Below are 23,704 nucleotides of genomic sequence, written 5' to 3'. Positions count from 1 at the left end.
GATAATTATGTCCTACGAAAACGGATTTCTAAATTACCAGAGATTTATTCTTCTAGAACCAAAATGTTATAATTATTCCCTGATATGACTTAGATGTATAACTTATATATCCTTCCAATATCCAGAGGCCGTGAGCTCAAGTCTCACCCATGTCATGTAATCCAGTAACTTAATAAATCTGTAGTAAATTCTGTTCTGATTTTTTGCACACTTGATTATGATGTTAGCCTAATGAATAAGGGTCCCCCCACATCTAGCGTCTCGCGAGCGTCGCGTCGGGCCAACAGTATGGGCAAAGCCCGACGCCGCGTCGACGTCTCGTCGACGCGACGTCTTTTTCCATACAGTTGGCCCGACGCGACGCTCGCGAGACGCTAGATGTGGGGGGACCCTGAATTCTATTGCGCCGCGTGAAGGTCGTCACCACTGAATGGGCCTCGAACTCGCGGCCGCCGGCATGTACTTGTAACGCAGCGATAGAATCGCGGAGTGAGCCGCCCCTGGTCGCGATCATATCATAATCATTAATCACACGCACAGTCTTTTTGTTTACTTGGAATGTAGACTGTCTTTTGTTTACTTTAACCTGTCTCTGGCTGATCGCTGCCTGCGGTAGACATGGTAACCGCCAGACAGTGTCCCGTTACTGCACTCATCCTCATGATTCGTTTTTAATACGATTACTGACTCGAGCCGGATATAACCAATAAGGTCTCTCATGTGGTTTTTGAGTGTGTTGTCAATGTTGTCATTAAGAAAAGTTGTCGGTTTCTTAATGAGAAGTAAATGAGTGTGCAAAGAAAAGGAATTTGTTTATGAGACAGGAGGCTAACGAGCAGACAGATCGCCTGATGGTAAGCGATGACTGCTGCCAATTGACACCTGCAACACCTGTAACACCTGGGTTGAAGGTACCGGTCTGTATGTAGGTACACTCTTTTCTTGAAGGTCGTAACTCGTAAAGTATCAGGCCGGAAATACATTCCACAGTGTGTTCCACTGTGCGAGGCAGGATATTTCTGGAAAACGCACAAATTATTTACAATATGGAGTATATTGTATGGAGAGTATGATATGGGATTGTATGGAGAAAGAAAATTGTCTCCAAATAGTTACTAGACCTCAAAAATTACATACATTTTCCTTATGTTACCCGATAGAGTAACATATTCTAAAACATGAATAACCTAACCACAAAATTAAAATTTTGATGAAACTCCCGACCGCGACATATTAGTGGACCGATTTTCATGAAACATGTCTAGAACACTCCCGACTAGCTTTAAAGAAAAACTAAATCTAAATCAGTTGATCCCTTCGGGAGCTACGACAGACGAGCCACAGACAGCCACACACAAACAGACAGACAGACACGTCAAACTTATAACACTTAAAAACTCGTGGTAGACGTTCTTATTGACACTGACTCGTAAGTGCGTTTTCACATTATCCGATCCGATATCGGATGTCGGACCGATATCCCATACATTACAGGCGCCATCTTGGATTTTTTCTACTGAAATCCTTCCGACATCCGATATCGGATCGGATAATGTGAAAACGCACTAAGGCTATTAATTATAAGAAAACTTAACACTGACATATCAGAGTCAAACTCACGGCAGCCGTACTGTCTTATCTTGTAAGGTGCATGTCCTACGTTTTTTTACTCGATTTGTCTTTTATTTTAATACGTTTAATCTTGGATTATACGATACGAGACGATAGATGGCGCGCGCCACGGCTAACATTGAAGTCTGTGTTATTTTATTTTATTAATATAAAAAGAGCATATTATAAGTGTCGCTAGTGAAATTCAAGTGCATTTAACACCGGTTTATCAATGGAACAAATGGATTGGACAGTTTAATAACCACAATCAACATGGTTTTAAATCAAAAATATGTAACCGGCATCGGGCACCGGCACGAACATTGATACGGTGAAAAAACTTGGTGCATCAGGAGAACTTATGTGGACCTAAAATTCAGTGCAAAGTGTTCCTAAACAGTTTTATAACAGCATCAAAACAACAATATAGACAAACTGTGATCGAAATTAATGTTATCTTTTCTCGTATTGATTTTAACGCCATCTAGCGTGATCTAAGGAAGAAGTGACCATTAAGTAAATCGATTATTAGTGCGAGCGAGACGATAGTGAGGAAAACCGGAGAGAAAGACAGAGATAGTTACATTCATATCAACTCCGTTCGGGTTTTTACAAGATAAGCCCCGCCTACGTTAGTGTAATCCAGCCGTAACAAAAATAAGCGCGTTACAAAACACGGAGAAACTAAAAAGCCAAAAATAATAAACCTTTCAATTCAGATTTCTTATCGTATTGCAATAAGCTAAACATCCAAATTATAAACAAATCAATTATTTTTGTAGTCGGTACCAGACCTGTTCGTCGCCTTGCTATTCCCTGTTTGCCCCACCCAACCATACACAGGCTGGTACCGACTCCAAAAATAATTGATTTGTTTATAATTTGGATGTTTAGCTTATTGCAATACGATAAGAAATCTGAATTGAAAGGTTTATTATTTTTGGCTTTTTAGTTTCTCCGTGTTTTGTAACGCGCTTATTTTTGAAGGCGGTTTTATTTTTTGTTAAAAAGTTTATTTATTTGTTGATTTTTAGTGGTTCCTAGTGATATTATATGTATCAGTCCGAATACATGTACAGTAGTGAAAGAATTATCCTTTAACTCCTAACCATTGAGGAGTTGACCTTCCATCATCAGCTCAGCCACATAAAATTATTACCATCAGACGTAAATACTGGTGTACCTTTGAAAAATAGACTAAAAACATTACATGTGCCTATAACATTTGAAGAGTTCCCTCGATTTCTCCAGGATCCCATCATCAGACCCTGACTTGGTGCCAATGGGACCATCTCGGGGTGATACCGGTTCGATCAAAAAAAAAATTTTGAAAATCGGTCCACGATTCTCGGAGATATCGAATAACATACATACAAAAAAAAAAAAAAAAAAAAAAAAAAAAAAAACATTCAGTCGAATTGAGAACCTCCTCCTTTTTTGAAGTCGGTTAAAAATAGGCCTACTTTTATTATTAACACTGCGCGCGCTTCTCAATTTATAAAAATGAGTTATTGTCCCGCTTGTAGCCTTTTGGTAAGCCCCTTGGAATTGATAGCATGTACAGGTTGCAAAAGACCCTATCACTACACCTGTCTTAATATAACAACGGCAGAGTTCCGAGAAAAAGCCCACGAAATAAAACGCGTACTGCGATGCCCGTCATGTTCAAATGTAACATTTAGACGGAAAACTGACGACACTCCTGTGAGAAAACACTATGAACAGCATGAATACAATACAAATTTAAATGATTCACAAATGTCTGTCGAGGACCTTTTAGGCAACGATAGAAGTATTTTAGGGAATACCGAGAACTCTTACCAGCTGGGGCAGACCACCCCAAGTGTCACTTTGGAACAAATCAGTAACCTCTTGGACAAAAAATTACAGCAGAACAACCAAACTATCATGACTACCATGAAACTTCTAATTCACACAGAAATAACTGAATCAGTTAAACATTTAAAACTGGATCTAATAAAACAAACCGAGGACGTAAAAACGCAACAGGACATTTTGAAAAAGGAGCTACAAACTACAAATGAAAAAATCATACACCTAGAAAAAGAAAACAAACACCTAGCGGCAACCTTACATGACCTACAAACACGTATTACTAATTGTTCCGTACCTTTAAACAACCAAAACGAGTCAAAAACTATAGTTCTACACGGCCTGGACGAGTACTATGGAGAAGTGGAAGCGGACTTATATCCACGCATTAGTGCAATGTTTGCCGAAATACTTAACATAAATATAAACGGTTACATTGAATCAGCTGAGCGAATTGGGAAAATTGGCAAAAGGAACCGGCCTATCGCTATAGAGCTCATAAGCAAACGAATGAAAAATTACATCATAGAAAACGTACATTATTTTCGAAACAGTGGCTATAAAATAACTAACTTTCTGAACAAAGAAGATCTACAAAAAAGACACCAGTTAATAAAAATGTTGCAAGAGTCACGTCAGAAGGGAAATTATGCGATCATACGTCGTAATAAATTATATGTAAATGGTCAAGAAGTTATTCCCGCGGCTTGCAGCTTATCACCGAACCCACCTTTATCTACGGAACAGGAAAAAAACGTAAACAAGAACGAGGCGATGTTAAGCGGCGATGCGCGGGATAGACAATCTACGATCTCATCCACAATCTCATCAAATAACGAACCGGCAGTGGCGGCAGCCTCGAGCGGAGGCTCCGAACAAATAAACAGGACTAGCGAACCACACAGGACCAACGAAGACTTAGGAGGCCGCACCTTTCGAAACTAACTTTAACATATTGATACAGAATTCCCAAAGTTTAAAAAATAAAACGCACATATTTGAAACTCTCCTCAGTTCAAAAAACTTACCAGCCGTTTGTTTATCAGAAACATGGATATCAGAAATGCAAAAAGATCTAATACACATTAATGGATATAATTTTGCATCGGCCTTCTATCGGAAATGCCACTCGGGTGGTGGAGTGGCGATTCTGCTAAAAGAAGGCATCGACTTCATAAATCGGGAAGATATTACGCAATTATCTACAGAACTTATTTTCGAATGTTGTGCCGTAGAAATACCAACGGAGCGCATATTATTGATTTGTATATATAGGCCTGATCGCGATATCGATGTATTTTATGAAAAATTAGACACACTTCTTAAAATAATTAGTTTAAAAGAACAAAAATTACATGTAATTTTATGCGGTGACTTTAACATCAATGTGGCTGCCAAGTCGAGACATTCCGAAAGGCTTTTAACTACTTTGTTACCATTTAACCTGCACCAAATAGTAAAAACACCGACTAGAGAAATAAAGAAATCAGCAACTTGCATTGACCTTATATTTACTAACGAGCTAGACAAAAAGCGTGTTTTGGTTGAGGATTACGGCATATCCGATCATAAAAGTGTTATTTATGAACTGCCGAAACAACATGTTAGTGACAAAAATCATATAAAAAAAATATACACATACAAAAGAAATTTTAACGAAAACAACATGTCCGCGTTCAAAAACGAACTATTTCTTTCTGATTGGACTAAAATTATAGCTTACGACGACATAAATCAAAATTACAATGCGTTCAGTGACCACCTGACACAAATTTTGAATAAATGTATACCGAAGCTTAAAACAAATTTTCGCACACCCAGAACAAATTCATGGATAACAACTGGTCTCCGAATTGCTTGTAAACACAAACGAGCATTAAAAAAGCTCATAAATCAGTCCGGAGACGCCGTACTGACTAGATTCTACAAATTGTACAGGAAAACCCTTAAAAACTGTGTAAAGACGTCAAAAAAATTGAATTTTGTAAGGAGAATGAAAGCTTCCAAAAATACGACGAAAACTATGTGGAATGTTATTAGGGATATAACAGCATACAAAAAAGACGGCCAACAAAATAATACAAAAAATTTATCGCTGAACATAAATAAAACCATTGTAGAATCGCCCCAATCAATTGCAACTGCACTCAACGAATATTTTGTGTCAGTAGGCGCGTCACCGCCGGCCGGGGGTGACGGGTCAGGTGCGCCGGCGCATGCGACTGGCAGACCCGTTATCTCGCCACTGATAAACTCCCTTTTCATTAGCGAGGTAACTAAACAGGAAATTCTCACAATAATCGGTCAAATGAAAAATAAAAAAAGTTTTGGCATAGATGAAATACCTCCAACACTTATAAAAAAGTGCGCCAAGGAATTAGTCACACCTTTACACATCCTTATCAACCAATCGCTAAATCAAGGAGTTTTTCCAGACCGCTTAAAGATCGCCAAAATTAAACCCATTTTAAAGCCAGGAGGCGATAGCAAAGACCCAAATCATTACAGACCTATTGCTCTTCTCCCAGCCATCTCAAAAATTTTTGAAAAAGCAATGATTAATAGAGTATATAGTTTTTTTGAAAAATTTAATGTTCTTAACAAAAATCAATTTGGGTTCAGAAAACACCACTCCACTATACTTGCAGTTTATAATTACGTTCAGGAAATCCTCAGTACTATAGATCGGAAACAGTACAGCGTTGGTTTATTGCTCGACATGAGTAAGGCTTATGATCGCGTTTCCCATAAAATCCTGTTGTCAAAATTGAATGGTATGGGTATTCGCGGAAACGCCCATCAATGGTTTAGGTCGTACCTTGAGAACCGTAGCCAGTACGTACAAATAAATCACTTTTTTAAGGACTCTGGGCAAATTAAGGAGGTGATATCAGAAACACGACATACTTCGTACTCAATTCCCCAAGGAAGTGTGGCCGGGTGTCTGTTGTTTCTAGCCTATGTAAACGACTTGCCTACAATATTAGACACAACATGTATAATGTTTGCGGATGATGTCTCGCTATTATTTGGTTGTCCGAATAATGAAACTTGCAATGAAAAATTACAAGACATTTTTACAACAACTCAGGCATGGCTCGATGACCATAACCTAACAATAAATTTAAAGAAAACTAAAATTATCCAGTTCAAACCGGTACAAAAGCAATCACTCCAAATGTCACTTACGATTGACAATACGCCTATAGAGGAAGTATCGGAATTTAATTTATTAGGAATAAATATTGACTCAAATATAAATTGGAAATCGCATGTACAAAAAATTTGCACTAAACTGTCTCGATTTATATACGCTCTCAGCGTGCTTAAAATAAATACTAACTTTGAAACGGCGTTGTCTGCATATTACGCGTACGCAAACTCTTGGCTTAATTACGGAATAATATTGTGGGGTGCGAGCACAGAAGTAGACCAACTGTTTGTTTTACAGAAAAAATGTATACGCATCCTTACTAATACGCGAATACCTAATAGCAGCCGTCCTCACTTTATAAAGCATAAAATTCTAACTTTACCTAGTATGTACATTATGGAAGCGGCCATGTTTGTCAGAAATAACGCAAACTTATTTCCCTTACAAAAAATCACCTCAAATAGACGGAACAGAATTCAGTACCTTTTACCAATTTCAAATCTAGCTATGTATAGAAACGGCCCCCATTATAGATGCGCTACCATAGCCAACAAGCTACCTCAACAGTTATTGCAGGAAAAAAACATCAAAGTATTTAAAAGTAATTTAAAGAAACTTCTCCAAGACAAATGTTACTATACAATCGAAGAATATTTAAATGACGACACTTTGCCAAATTGATTTTGAAGGACATAACAATTATTTAATTTTAATTTCAATTATTTATTATTTACTATTATACCTACTTTGTACTAAATTATTGACTACCTATTATTTCAAAATTTTATGATCACAAATTATATTTATATTTTGTCAGTAACTGTCAATTATAAAAATTATTATTCAATTATCATCTCCATGTATAGAATTATATTAAGACTAATTTTACTTTAGTTTTAGTTCACTAAGTAGTCCTTAAGATTATTGCCATGCCCTAACAGGGTATCATGTACCTACCTTATAATATTTGAATACCATCCTATGTAAAATGAACATGATTGCAATAAAGAATGATATGATATGATATGATTGTGCGTGATGGAAATATTTTACTGGGATTATAAAAATAGCATGATAAGATGAAAATAAATGTCAGATACTTTTGTCAAGTAAGATTAAACGACGTCACATTTAAAATTGTGAAATAAGACCTGCCAGTAGGTGCACTTTTATTATAGGTATATTAAAATTTCGTTGACAGAGGATAAAATTTAAGCAAGGTTGGAAATTAAAATTGTATCTTATTGCCATTTTAGAATACCCAAGTTACTTGATAAATTTATTTCATATTTTTTGCTTAAATTGTTTAATTTCATCATTTTTGTTTTTAATTTTTTCTCATGTGTTTTTGTTTTGGTAGTTATGGCAAACAAAATATTTTTTTTGTTATTTTTATTTTTTAACTGAAACCACATAGGTTTTTATTAAACATACCTATACTCATGGAAAATGTATGAAAATGAAATCAATAAGTAACCGTTCGGAGGCACCGTTTATGTTCTCCATACAATTAATGTTCATGCTCCGTCATGACTGTGTTCGCTGTGTGTGTGGTGACGTAATAAGAATTTCCTATTTCCTCCATTCCTCCCATGTGCGTCGTAGAAGTCGACTGTGGGATATGGGTTCAATATGTTATGGGTGATATTGATAGGCAATTTCGTTTACTTATTGGCACTGGAATTTGAGCAGTTTGTGCTCTGTCCTCTGTCTCTCAACAGGGTTTCAGACTAGGTAAAAGCTTGTTTGTTTGTATGTATCAATGTCATATTTCGTGACGATTATGCTATCGCATTGCCTACGTTGCTACTTACGTTCTAAAACGTAAAAAAACGTTAGGGGTAAAGGAAATACGTGGTAAATGCGAAGAGTACGTGGTGATAAACGGCTTATATTATTTATCTAATACTACGCAATGTTGAATCGTTCAGTAACAAGTTCTCTATCGTCAACTTTATACTACTTATATGACTATTTATACAATTGGAAAAAAATACAGTATGTAAACTAACGAAAACCATTTACTGTAACCCGTAAATGTCCAGGTGATACTGAGAAACTTTTACTATGAGATCAACACCGAAATCACGAAAATATCTTCTGACAGTTTCATAGGTAGTTTTATTTTATAGTAAGTATTTCCTATGGGAGAGTAAATTTTTATTTCGCGTTTTGGGTGTTGGTCCCATAGTAAAAGTTTCTCAGTATCACCTGGACATTTACGGGTTACAGTAAATGGTTTTCGTTAGTTTACATACTGTATATGAAAATATGAATTCATTAATTATCACAACTTTGCAACAAATTACACCGTGACCAATATTAATTTATTAGGTACCTCTTAAAAAAGTTTGTTTTTTCAAATGTTTTGTGGACAAAAATTCTCTTTCAAATGAAGGAAAAACATTTTTTTATTTCTTTTTTTTCTAGGCTATAATGGTGTCCCACTGCTGGCAAAAGGCATCTGTCCTTAACCTCCTTGACATCCGGTTTAGTGCCTCTTCCGGCCAGTTAGTGAGGAAGGTGTCTAGGTCATCCCTCCATCTCTTTCCGGGCCTGAAAAAAATACCATAAAAATATTACAGCTAAGAATAACGAAAATCTTCCAATCTCAGTCAATTTCTGTTTCAACCTAAATAGTGCGAGGGCAAATCAAAATTGTTTTATTATCGATATCGACAAATTTTGACAACATACGACTCCGTTAGGTTGTAAGTTTGAAACATTAGGTATAATCGTGATAACAATAATAAGAACTGAATATTTAAGTAACAAAAGGAGGCGCATTTTATTTGTTTCTTAGTAGGTAATTGTTCAATATCGATTTCGAAAAGATTTAATTTGTTTATTAAACTAATACTGGTGCATTTTACTTTCGTCAAACCGGGTATGCTTAGTATTAAGACTAAGATTAGATTATTGACAAAAATGTAGGTGTAGAGTGATCAACCACGGTAAGTTGCCAGCGATTTTGACTTAGTTTTGTCGGCCTCGCTGGTGGAAGAGTTGTTTTTAACATCAAGCTAGATGAAATTATGACATTTACTTAACCCGTGCAGAGACTGGGCTATCAAACTTGTTGCCAACTTAGTCTGGTCTGGCACTATATACCTTTGCGATTGTGGATTTATCTCGGTTTGTGAGTCCGCTACTCCGCATGCGTCACAGAAATCCAAATAAGATACATATTAATCCGCTAGTTGTCTTATCGAGATGAGATTGACAGGCGTGGAAAAATTCCCAAGTGTCAGTAAAAAACGTATTTCATCACAATAACGAAATTTTTTGCGGTTTCAATGAAATATATTTAGTTAATATTGCATACCAATGTCAAAGTTGCATAACTATTAATAGGTAGGTATAATATTACAAGACGTTAACAATGTTTTGTTGACATTTCTTTTAAAGTAGACCAAAACTATGTCACAAAATATATAGTTTTTTTAGAAACAGTCTCATTAATATATAAGGTAACGGTTTAACATACCTTTTAGTTGCCTATATTTTATTATAATTTATTAAGTATATAACTAATATGTATTAATTATATTATGTACTAGCTCAACTCGACTTCATAGTAATTAGTGAGTTTTTGGTTGCTAGGTAGGTAGGTACCTAACGATATCTGTCTGGTGGTGTAATGTATCTATTTTTGTTATGTTCATCTGGTTCTTAAAATGTTTATTTTGTGACTAATGTGAACATTGTGTGACATGTATTCTATTGTTTCATTTTTTACAAGATTAATGACATCACTTGTAATTAAGCATGGCCACTAGCCATTGAACATGAACTTGATTAGCTGTTCATTCGAAAATAACTCTTTAATTTATTGTCTTTAGGTCTTATGATTCATTATATTTACCGAATGTTCCAATTGTTGATTCAACTGGTCCATCTTTGTTTTTCTCGATTCCTTCTCAACTGTAATAGTAGCACATTTCTTTTCGTTGTATTTTTCTGTAAAATCTATTCTTAATTTGTAAAAGGTTTATAATCGAGTAACTGAATGTATTCGTTGTGTTCTTTAAGAACAAAATAATATGGTGTCTACAGTTATTGAATTAGGTGGTATGGTATTGTTTAAACTCATTCACACCAGTGGGTGTCCAATGGTCGTGACACGTCGTTATTATAACCGGTATGGGATGCAGGCTGATTTTGTAACATTTGTATGCACCGTATTGTCTGCAAGCTATAAGTATCGTCTTACGACACCAGGTATAATGAGATGTTTATATAATAACGTACCTACTTGGGAACATATCCGTTTAATATTTTCTGTCACCTGTCATCCTCTTCTCTACTTCTTTTTGGTCAAACGCATTTCCGAAAAGGTCCCATATCTAGACAAAAAAAAAATTAACGATCAAGGTGCAAACATCCGTATTTTGTTATTCTTATTGAGTATCAAGTACAGAAAGAAATCCAGTGTCCCAGAGTGCAAAGTAATAATTAGCTTTGAGGAAAGAGGTGAACGAGTGAGGCGTACACCAAAAGCTCGGAGGAAGCCAAAAGGTTTGTACGAGTATTATGAATGACCCGTGTGTGATGTTTCTGATATCTTAAATGATTCATATGCTTAAATAATTATGTTACATTTACAATTATAAATATGTACGTGTAACTATTAGGTATAGGGTAGGGACTGATTTTTTTTTAAATTTAGCGCTATATTTTTAGTGGCGAACAGCGGCCATCATTCGTCATTTTGATCCTAGTGATGACCCTATGTCCGCCGTATGTCGATATGTCTGTAATGAAGAGTTAAATGTGCTTTAATCAAAATAACAGCTGCAACTTCACACGTGTACAAAAACTGATTCAAGGAAATAAAAGTTACTCACAAACAGGTATCTGTCAGTTTCTTTGTACCGATTTGGTGTGGGATTCGAAATTCAAAGGCAAAAAAACACGTGAGGCGAACGCGGGGCGAGAGGCGATGCGATGCGAGAAACGAGACGCCACGCCAGTGCCGCGCCAACCGTCACTGACGTGCGTCGTGTTGTCCGTCACAATTTTTACGTGGAAAAACTTATCGAGTGCTTTTTAATATCGAAAAACAAATCGAGTTGCATTATATATATCGAAACGAAGTGCTGTGAAATAAGTGTGGAGTTGGATTCGAGTTAATGCTTCAATTAGTTTAAGTAAAAGTGAGTGTGTGGACGTTTCAATCAGAAGTAGATTAGGCTGTATGTACTGCTAGCTGTTTGTGAGTTGTGAGCTTGAGGCGTTACGGATGTTGAAGCTGGTTAGTGTTTGTTTTGTTTTGCACCTGTTTTGTTTATGTTGCTAAGGATGCTTTTACGGGATTGGTCAATGGGGGATTGGTCAAATGTCAACATTTTTATTGTCAGTATACTTTATACCTGTCACTAAAAAATATTTTCTATAGGATTTTTCGTAAAAGGCTACAATCTAGGCCACACATTTACATAAAACCAATAGACAAATTTTAAACTACATGTTTGTAGAATTGACAGGTAAGCTATGCTAAAAATCTTCGACCGACCAATCCCATTTGTATGCTCGTGCATCTATCTCCTTTCACTGCATATGTGCATCCTGTGGCCCAATCTTGCTAAGCATGCAAATTGTAATGTACAAGATCCTTATGTCAGCTGCTTTGAATGCTTTACATACAACGCTTTAAATGTAGGTACTTGTCAAAACCATCATTTTTTAATATTGCTAGATTATTTTATTAGTTACATACTTATCAATACCCTTTCGTAAAAATATCCCTTAGCATTTAAAAACAGTGACATCAAAATTATCATAACACAATACTTTGCTTAGGTATTTTATCATCCTACTATTCTGATACGGATGATAAGCGTGTGCCGATAAACGTGTTTACAAAGCGTATTGTAGATTCAAATCGTTTGACCTTTTGTGCAACCTCGCCGCTTCCTGTTCCTTACCTGCCCTTTTACGCTTTCGGTATGTTCCATTCTTTATGGTCATGTTTACTAATTGCAGTATGTTTCTCAGATAATAAGACAGGAAAATGGACCGTCCTACCTAAAATATATACCAAAAATTATTAAAAATAAAATAAAAAACTTCAAATAAATTATGTTATTATACTTGGTGGTGTGGTACTTAATAAAAAAAACAGTCGTAATAACACACCGGTTTCGTAAATCACCTACGAAAATGAAGTGGCTGGAGTTTAAAAAAAAAACCTATTGATTCACAAGCAGGTTTTTCTCTCAATAATGACGTTTAGATATCGATATGTTGTATTGACTCTTTTTCATTAGGTATAAGCATTAAATACTAAATAGGAAATTATTATTTAGTATTTATACAAAATATGTAATAACAGTAACATTTGGACATTGAAAAAATACTATCTAGTATTTTCCGCGCGGTTTTCGGGTTGTATCGATAGATGGACAATAAAATTGCACATCACTAATAAAGAAAGGCGTAAACGTGTAATGTACGAAATTTGAGTTTGACATTTTAGTTCTAAGCTATTGTGTAAGAAAATGAAATATTTCGTCACTACTTTGAAAAAATCTCGAATCTCACGCTGCTCCTCAAAGTTAAAACGCAGTAAGTCTATATTATGTATTCCATACATACTTACTAGGTACAATTTTCTTTTCATTGACAGACGAAGATACAAGTTTTTTTTTAAAGTAGTGACGATTTTTAAGATATGCTGCATTGTGTAGTGTTGGGTTTGACTGCCAGGCATGTCCTACAGCTGATGACTTACAAGTAGGTATTAAATAAAAATACTAAAAATAGTGAGGCACCTGCATGACCTTATGGAAACAAGAAACAAGTATGTTTTACGTAAAACACATGTTCCTGTGGGTAAAACAGGTAGGAAATGTCAAGGGTCCTATCGTGAATATAGAAGTTCGCCATCTTACATGATCTTACACACACTTTAATTAATGGTGCATTGGGGTAATTTCGGAAGTGGTTTAATTTCGAAAGTCACATAAAAATCACCGTTATTTCCATCATATCAAGATTCCCCTTTCGAAATTACCCGAGCAATTATTTGCTTCGAAATTACCCCAATGCACCCTACGTCTTTATCGGGGTAAAGAAATGCTGACAATTTACAAATATTAATAAGTTAATCACTAAAATTTATAAGTAATAGGGATATGAATAGGTTCACACTTCAGCTTCACTGTAACTTATCCGATTTTTTTTTTATTTTTAATTTTAAATATTTACTTATTTTTACCTGATTTGTCTGGATCATGTAATAAGTAATATAATTGCGGATTTCTATAATGATTAAGGTAATTCAATTTTGAATCTAAAATGAATGGCAGAAAATTTAAAAGATCCTTTCAGTTTATATTATGAAAGAAGCATAATTGTCTACGAGTCTGTATTAATACTTATGTACTTGTAGATTGATTTCTAAAAGAAATGACAAGACTGTGTCTTGTTATAAATAAGTACATAGCATGTGTAAGTCACTTGTTTATTTCCTCATTTTCCGGTTCTTGCCTGCTCTCATCTCATCAGGCTTGCCTGTTTAGTTGAACTAGGTTTAGACATGAAAGCAGATATCAGTAGGTAGCCTGTCTTTCTGTTTATGTCTGGAGAACTTTCACCTTTTCGTTTCCATTTATTTCATCAGTTAGATTTATTAGATTAGCTGAAATTGCTGACTGAAAGATTGACTTCATTAATATATTTCCGATAGAGATATATTATATTTTACTTGTGATTCTTTTATATTTATACGTCGTTCATTGGCTTAGTGTCCCAAAATGAGACTTGGCCTCCGATACTTTTATCGCTATCGGTCCTACGCTACTTCTCGCCCATTTTAATGTAGGTAGTAGGTACCTCTATTTATGTAAAGTTTAAACATTTATTTATGCCAAATCAGGAGTACTCATAGTCTAAACTGAACGTTTTTTTTTAACTTTCCCATAAATATGGCGTTGGTGCATTGATGCGTAGCAAAGTTGGTTGCTAAGTTGCGTTTGTTACGTTTTTTTTACCAAAATAATTTTGCAAAACCTCAACTAAACCATAACTTTTCACTTAGAACCTTACACAAACAAGCTCTTGTTATTGGCTAAAATTAATAAAATATTGCAAAAAACTTTACCACGGAAGCTTGCAATAGGCAAGCTGGCTGCCGGCCCAGCCGAAATGACAATCGCTGACGCTAGACGCCGATCGAAACGCAGTCTTTCTCTGTCGCGCCAATACAAAAGAGTGATCGAGATAGCTAGCTCCGAAAACGATATTATCGTAAGCGTTTGTGTATTTGGCTACGGACCCTGGCAATAAAATCGTGGCCGACACGGCTGTTACATTGGACATGCCCTTAGCGACCTTGCCTTTTACGGTGATTTGAGTATTTCGACCGCTGCGGGGAAAGTGAGAGTAATGTAATTTTTGACCATGCAGATGCTGTAGACTCAGGGTAACCTTTCGCTGACAGTGCTACGCCTGTCGACGTACTGTCACTGAAAAAGGTTAGGTTTCAAAATTCTAATAGTTGCGTAGGGTCAGTATCATGCAATTCATATTCAAGGTCTTCTGCAACGATATACCTTGTAGTTATCGCCTTATTTTTTATTAGGTAGAAGAAAACACAATTTACTGTCGAATTTTTAATAATCCTACTTGTTCCATGCATATATCAAAAACTAGGTACATAATTGTGATAATTATCTCCCCGCAAATGATAGAAACTTCATAAGGAACAACCAACTCATTTGCCCCACTCATCCATATAACGTGCTTTAGATTAATCTGGTGGACATTCTAATGCCCACGGTGGCATCTGCTGGAGTCCCAGCGTCATCGTCTTCAACTAATCATCCCGTAATAGCACAAACTTCATTGTCAGTTCTAGAACAATCTAACACTTTCAGTGAACAACAGACTAATCGCCGCCGCAAATGATAGAAACCTCGGCTATCATCTCATCTGCCCCACTCACCCATATGGCGTGCGTTGGATTAATGTTCACATTAATCATCTCAAGCTATTACTGTTGCTTACTAGATTTCAGCTAAACTGGACTACGTCAAGTATAGCAGACATAAGTTTTATTAGAAACATCCTTTTACTCTTTTCTCGCGCGAACTTAAGAATATTTAGTTCCAATTTTTGAACTGGTTTTTGATGTCACGGATTACATGCGTTGGTGGATCTTTGCATATCGACCCTTGGTCTTGGTGCTTATTAGAACACGATAAACGGCGAAGGTTAGTTTCGGGTTAATCTGGTTGTTTATCGACTTCGAAGTCTTCGGACCGATTTTGGGCCGATTATTAAGAGCATATATTATGTACCTAAGCTGACTGAGTAGAATAAAATCAGCTTATTGAGCTAATGCAATAAGGCCCACTTGCACCAACCACTTAACTCAGGCTTAGTGGGCTGTCATCTGTCAAATTCCATATAAAATGGTGGGTTAACCCTCTGGTTAATCCTCCATTTTAGTTGGTGCAAATGGCCCTAACCTAACTCTAGTAGTAGGATGTGTTCAGTTTCTCCGTCGCACCGGAACAGGGCTGTCATTTATTTATTTTTAGCCATTTCTTTTGACTCCGCTTCCGCCTGCGTATTTCTAAATGAGCGTTTCACCTTCCGGGAGTGCATTTGCTAAAATTATCTAAATAGCCATATGTCCATTTTCCGCGTTCTAGTTTCCTCCGTACACAAATGTATTCCTTTAACCTCAAAGACCAAACGTGGGTCTGGGTATCTTTTGAAGATTTTCAAAATAATTTATATATTTTCCATTGTCGGCACCACTTCCTCAGCAGACAGCAGTATCTATTTATTTGTGTTGAAGAAGATGTGAATTTTTTGCCTCAAGCTTGAATTTCTTCCAAAATTACGATTGCTTTAATTTCCAATGTCATGAATATTTATTTTCAAACTTTTATGTTCCAGCTGGTTTACTTTTGGTACTAGTAAAAGTAACAAAGTAGATTCTTTTGACAAATATCAGTTGGCAACCCTGCTCGCCGATATGTAATTGTAATCTAATTACTATTAGTGATAACGTTTCGTTTGCGTCGCGATCCGCCATTACGTTAGATAATGTTCCAATTATTTCAGTTGCAAAATCTCGGAGTAAATGACGGCAAGCATTCATTTTCACTTTGATGTTATACAAGACTCAAATTAAGATTGTTGTGCGAATTTTAATACATGTAACTATGTAAATAGGAGAAAAACGGTAAGAAAAATGTTTCAGTAATATTGAATTTGTTTCTGGTTAGTACGGAAGGAGAGCTGTTAATTACTATTTTGGAACTCTGTAGCTCTTTTGGTAGTGGTTGAAAACTTAATGCCAGACATAGATATGAGAATATTATCATTATCAAAATATGCATGCCAAATTTTATGCGTGGGAGCGGTTATTTGGTGATGGGGCATGACTTTTAAGTACTTACCTACTTACTAGATATCTTTAAATGAAGATAAAATATCTACGTGCGAATCTGTATCTAGTTTATCTTTCGGTGCCACTAAACCACCAGCTACTACAAGTGACGTCACATATCTGGGTGCGCCAAAGTTCATATAAAATTGTTATATAGATTATTGGTAGTCCGAAAATGTTTCTCATACAATTTAACATTATAACGATCATTATTTATAACAATTTTATGTTAATAACTATCGTAGCTTCGAAGGACTTATGTTCATAATGTCATTCATCATAAATACGTTTTATACTAATGTTTATGTTTATATACTTATTGATCATAACGATTGCGAGTATAAATATAATTTATCGTTATATTATTGTTAACAGAACAGACATCACATGTGACAGTCCAGTTAGGTGCGACGACGAGCGTAGCGAGGAGAAGCGTGTTAGGTTGACCGTGAGCGAACCAGAAACGAATTTTTAATGTAAATTTTATATGTCACTGTAAAATCTTCAAGCGCGCTTCTATAAATGGCACAAGTTTTTCATAGAACTTCCCCAAAACTTTTTAAATAAATAATTTTATGATGAATGATTTTCTTAAACACAAAATTATGAATGTTATTAAATATTTGTATAGAATTTATGATTAAAAATTTTCGACTAAATGATTATTATGAACAGTGATAGTAGTACTATTGATAATAATGAAACAAAATTATGATAAGTAAAATTATGAGAAATGATCATTCGGAGCACAAATCGGTATAAACAATAATTTTATAACAAATAATTTTATATGAGCCAATATGGACCCCACATATCTATGTAAAAACCAGGTGGAATAGATATATTAAAGAACCTACGTGCGATTCTAGTGTTTATCTTTCGCTGCTTTCTTCCTCGGTTCCTCATGGCTAAGGGTCGCGACCACATGAGGTCGTTATTTTGTACCAGAGCTCTCCATTCCGCTCGGTTTTCTGCAGTCTTAACAATAGGTGCCTGTGTTAATCCCTGGCAGGCCCTTCTATACACATCATGCCTTTAGCTTGCACAACTCGCTTGCACGCTGCCTAAAAAAATACTGGCAAATAAACTGGCATGCAACTATTTTGTAGGAGGCATGTGTGCGACACCCAACTACCCACCCATTACTATAAGTACTACAGATATCTATGTAAGAACCAGGTGAAATAGAAATCAGTGCAAGAATCATCGATCAACAATATGTCGGACAATCGATCGAGAGCAGATATCAGTCGACAGATTCAGATAATGGAGTGACCTTGATATATGCTGACAAATAAGAAAAACACTCTGCGAGATGACGTTTCTCTTTTGTTTTAAATGCACTTACGCCGAATGGGGTCAAAACTACCGAAGTATATAATACAAGGCAGCTGATTAAAGTACTTCTAAATTATTCAGCCTCAAACTTTATTTGTTGATTAAAAGCAAAAAAAAAAAAGAAATAGGAGGAAAACGAGCACAGGGTAGGACAGGACAGGCAATGGGGAAGGTTGGGTTTCCGCTAAAACTTTGGTTTTAAAAACAATTTCGGTCGAATACTGTACCTAGTAAAAATGTTCCGGAAAACTGTTGTCGTTCCCGTAGACATTATTGTCAACCGTTTGGAAATTACTAATGCTTTTTTATCGAACAAGTAAAGTCCATTTATTTTATGACGTGACGCTTTCAAGAAAAACGTATCATCACACTAATTAACTGATAATAAAAATAGATACCTAGAGGACGAGCCTCCCTCGCTAGTTGTGGGCAGTAGAAAGTAGGATTTTTTATCCATATAATAGTTGAAAATTCTGTGCCGTTGTCGTATTTAAAAGGATCCATCTTCGATCATTTTCTGTTCAATCAAAAGAAACTTAAAGGAATTTAATCCCTTTAATTTTAGCACAGTCCTGTTGTAATAAATTGATATGTCTTGGTTTCTTTGTGTATCTAGTGGTTAATACCCAAAGTCTAAGATTGCTAGCATGATAGCTAGATGCTAACATGTGTTGTCAACAATTAACGTCTGTCTGTAGTGAAGTCACAGTTTGTTCTTTACACCACGATTGTGGAATATTAGTCAAATTCTGCTTTTAAAAAATATTTATATGAATAACGACAGCCGATTGATATGCATGAAAGAGGAAGAGATGTGCACCGACCCCAAGTGACTGGGATACGGGCAATCGAATGAAGAGTATTTATTAATAAACTACAATGCATTTTATTCTCCTTGTTCTTTGTGTGTTTTCTTAACATTTAATGGATATTGACGATATCTGTCAAATCTTATGCTGAGATTATAAATTAAATGTTATCTCTTAGTTCTTCAATACCTATTTAATTGTAACTCCCTTCTCTATTTTTACTGTAAATGTCATTCAGTCCTCCTCATCATAAACTGTCATTTCGACCACTTGAAGTGTCATCGTCATTTCACAACTGCGATGGGTGACTTGAACCTAATCAAGTACATTGTATGAGATTGCACATATCTATCACTTACATCACCGGTCCGAAATCGATACCCTGCCATAGGTTATGTTGCGAGATACTTATAACACGTCATCTTGTGAAAGGCGTACTTAGGTACTTTGGTATTTCTAATTTTGCGTCGCTCGTCGAACAGAGACGTATAATATACACTAATTGTGATTATTATCTTATGATATTACATACTCGTATGTATATCGTAATGGATAGAGGTATGATAAAATAGTACATTACGATACAAGTGCGTAAAAAAGGAAGTTCGAAACGAGTGGCGATAAATTAAAACACGACCGAAGGGAGTGTTTTAAATCGACACGAGTTACGAATTTCCTTTTCGCACGTGTATCGTACGACGTTTTTCAGTACAGATGACCCTACGAAGTTTCGAACTGGCATATAATGAACCACTTCTCGCACTAGTGCGTAAAAAAAACACCATCTGTACTGAAAATTATGTTTGATAGGTGCCTACTTTCCCTGAACTGAAAGTAGTTTATCTTATAATAGGAAAAATCTGTTTAAGTATAGCGAACATTTTAGACTATTCAGCTAATGTATGGCAAACTCGAAGAAAAGTAAAAGTAATAATAATATTTCATTACCTTAAAGTGTTTTGTATTTATATTTAATTGAAACTAAATTTAGGTGTAAAGTTCGATTACCTTCTAGCAAAATCTTGAACTACTTTTTTTATTAAACTAGATTACGTTTTTTACAAACTTAAGCTAAGTAAAACTTGACTTCGCTCTCATTAAACTATCGAGTCGCAATTGTTACAAGGGCAAGATAAAGATAATTTTACAAATTACAATTCTTTGTTTGTTTTTGGGTGCAGTCGATTGGCGTTGCCTAATTTAAAATGTAATATGGTATTTGGCATTGACGAAATTCACATTGACACGGTGAGTGGCAGAATCGTTTGTAAATATCGTGATGTGCGGCTAATGGTCTTTTTGTGTTGGGTTCTGTGCCACAAAAGGAAAAAACGAAACGCATTGATCTCTCTTTCTGAAAACGCATATGAGATCGATCGATCTCCCTTTATGTAACAAATTATTGCCTCCAAGATTACTTGACCACGTAGGTACACATGTTTGTGACCTAAAGATGGACACTGAACCTTAAATTAATTTAAAACATGGGGTCCAGTTCTGATCAGATCTACTTAGACGAGAACGTTGAGGAAACAACTGATACACATTTTCGCATTCTTTTTGGTAACATGGTTTGCTTGACCATCTCTACAGTTGGGTGTTTGACAGTAGGTACCTTAATCAGGCATAGCAAAAACGATTAGTTGTCAATGGCGGCGCGTGCGCACGTAATGCGCTAAATAGACTGCGACTCGTTAGGTGGCGCAACCATTTAGAGAGTCTATGGTTTGCCCTTCGATTCGTTTTAATTTATAAGAGGGTTGATACGATTAATAGTAACGTTGCAAATTATTAAACGCTAGAATACGAAATAAATAATAAAAATCTCTGAGATAGGTACTATAAGTTCATAAAAATTTAAATAAATTTGAACTCTGTTCTAGATTAAAATTAAATGGGACTTGTAAAAGAGCCTTTGTAGCCTACATGCAAAATCGAATATTGTACATATTTGATTATTTGTGTCAGTCAATATTAAAATAGGTAATAATAAATGTCTTAAAGATACCTAATTAAAAGTGCCTCAGTGTATTTTCGACATTACTACAGAATAAGCAAAACAAACTCGATCGTACACCTTAGACGCTATAAACAATAAATAGTAAACAACTCGCTTTCACTAAAAACAGTGCATAATAACATTTGCCCAGTAATTAACCTACAACCCACACAATAACCGTCTCAAATTCGCCAAAACAAACCAAAAGAATAGCGCTTTGTCTCGAATCCTTCAAGGCACTCATGAGACTCGATTGTGATAACCGATTGTTTCCTTACCGATTACCGACTCGACTCTCACAGTGTCATAATCGAGTCATTCGATTAAGATATATATCTTTGTTTGCGTTGCTTATTGACTATCTTGTGATCGTAATTCTTATTGCTTAATTTTTATTGAACAGGCTTTAATGCTATCGGTTCTTGGTGGTATTAAAATGGAGTTCGTATTGGGAACTGACTTGGTGTAGATGAGGGAGGTGTCATAATAAAAAAAACATTTCCACAGGAATTTGCCATAAAGACACTTAATATTGTCATAAAATTACACAGATAGCTTGTTTATACATATATTATTGTTCCAAATGCTCTCAAACATACATAGGTAGGTACAAGAAGTTGGTCGATTTCGTACTTTTCGAAAGAGTTTTCGTTTCGGGTTCAAGTTAACAACGATCCCAAAAGTAGGTACGTACGTAAAGTACTTACCTCTTTGCCGATTGCCCATCATCTTTACCTATTATGCAGTCAACAGAAGAGCTGAGAACTGTAAAAGAGATTTTGTTTTGAAATAAGAACTGACCACAAGTCAGCTGTTCTGTTACCTAAGAACTAACTTTATCATCAGCTTGCGAACAAAAAATTCGAATTCCGAACAGCGATCGTCCGTCCGCCGCCATTTGCAATTCTATATTATACCGAGAATGAGTAACGGACGTGATTCTATGCGTATTATATGGTATTGTATATGTGTTGCTGATAACCACGTAACCTTTCATGGTTTTTAAAACAGCTTATATAAACAATAATATATCGTTATACTTATGCCTTTTTCATAGTATCTAAACTTAGTTACTTAAGACGATACGGTAGGGGTCAATTCTCCATACAAACGCTCTCGACTATTTCCTCCCTGGTTTTTGAAGATAGAGCAATGATGTTTTCAACACAGATTGTTATTATTTTTATCTGTGTCGGACCGTTTTGATTTTTTTGATATTATGCTTTTTAAAGATTCTAGAGCCAATGAAAAATTTCCAAAAACGGCCTTTTTCATTGTGGCGCAAAAAAAGGTGTGATACTCAAGATTGGTAACAATTAACCAAAAAAGCTAAACGGTCCGACATAGATTATTTCATTGTTATTCAGATTCTCAAATTTCGTTCCGATTGATTAAGTTTTGAAGGAGGAAAGAGTCGAGAGCGGAACCTCGATTTTAAAGATTTTTTTGAAATATCTTTTGACTGAGTTGTTCTTAATGGACAATTTTTTTTCGATAAATCTAGTTAATAACACTTGTATATTTAACTAAAATTCCCAAGTTGAAAGGGGGGCTCGGATCCTTTCCATTTTAGCATTTTCGCTACCGTATCCTCTTAAGCTTATGTTTCTTTCCTGCGGACATAAAAAAATTAACGTACTTTAAGCCTGCGTTTTGACTTTTGACCAACATTTTAGTGTTTTAATAATCATAATTATCCCTTGCAACATGGATGTTTGGTCGAAATATTAAACCATATTATTAGCATCATTTTATTTGTTTATCTAAAATAACTCCTGCAGAATGCTATTGGCTTTTTCCTTAATATCTTAAAAATGCATCTCTCGCAAGCTTGCAACACATTTATTTTCAAAACGTAGCTTAAACCCTTAAACCCTGCGTTTCTTAATTACATTGTTGTTTTCTTTATTTAAACCTTATTCTTACTAGTTATAATTTTGCCAAACCTGTAGAAATAAAATAACCCCGGTTTTTCCGAACGTTGCACGTTGTTGAACACAAAATTCTTTCACCAATGTATATAATTGTGTTTACCAAATAAATAAATAAATACAAAAGTCACCGATTGTGACGATGAGTTGATGTAAATTGCTGCTACTGTACCGGTAATTACCAGTTGTGTGTGAAGCCAGAAATGTATGTTAATGTGTTGTTTTTACCGTTTATTATGGATTGCCTGAGTGTTATGTTGGTTTGTTAGCGGTTGTGTTAATTTCGGGTGTTTTGTGTACCTTTGTTTAACTGATGAAGGACGTTTGAACGTCTTGACCTTGCTTGCAAACTTATGAACTCTATATATGTGGCTTACCATTGCAAAAGGGTCCTACTATTTAGTGTAATGAGGTATTTTTCTTGTGCGATTTCAATAGAAATTCATAGATATAGGACTTTTTTGCACATGACATGATTTGTGACATTTTCCCTTTCCCAAGCCTCCGGTTTTGTTCACTATCTTCACATAGGTTAATATTTTAAATCTAATTTCCTCCCCGCGTTTGTTTGTCGGTACGTTCGTGATAATCGCGACCTACAATCCAAAAACTGCTAAACAGATT

At 35.6% G+C, this 23,704-nt stretch overlaps 1 protein-coding gene across 4 annotated transcripts in view; it reads left to right on the top strand.

Moving 5' to 3' along the window:
- LOC125225047 (rho GTPase-activating protein conundrum) overlaps positions 1–23,704 on the top strand; it is a 245,632-nt gene that overhangs the window by 49,044 nt on the left and 172,884 nt on the right. The window contains exon 1 of one of the 4 annotated variants that reach the window (XM_048128557.1): positions 11,556–11,754. The exons of 2 other annotated variants lie outside the window; for them this stretch is intronic. Coding sequence is in view for 1 of the 2 variants with exons in the window: in XM_048128556.1 (XP_047984513.1) it covers positions 11,841–11,852 (12 nt within the window). In the remaining variant the exon portion in view is untranslated. Of the gene's footprint in view, positions 1–11,555; positions 11,853–23,704 lie in introns of those variants that run through there. One more of the 4 variants, XM_048128556.1, reaches the window with a different exon arrangement.

The sequence above is a fragment of the Leguminivora glycinivorella genome, chromosome 4 (assembly GCF_023078275.1).
Source record: "Leguminivora glycinivorella isolate SPB_JAAS2020 chromosome 4, LegGlyc_1.1, whole genome shotgun sequence".
NCBI lineage: Eukaryota > Metazoa > Arthropoda > Insecta > Lepidoptera > Tortricidae > Leguminivora > Leguminivora glycinivorella.
The sequence above is the reverse complement of the archived record's forward strand: the minus strand, read 5'-3'. Positions and strand labels throughout refer to the sequence as shown.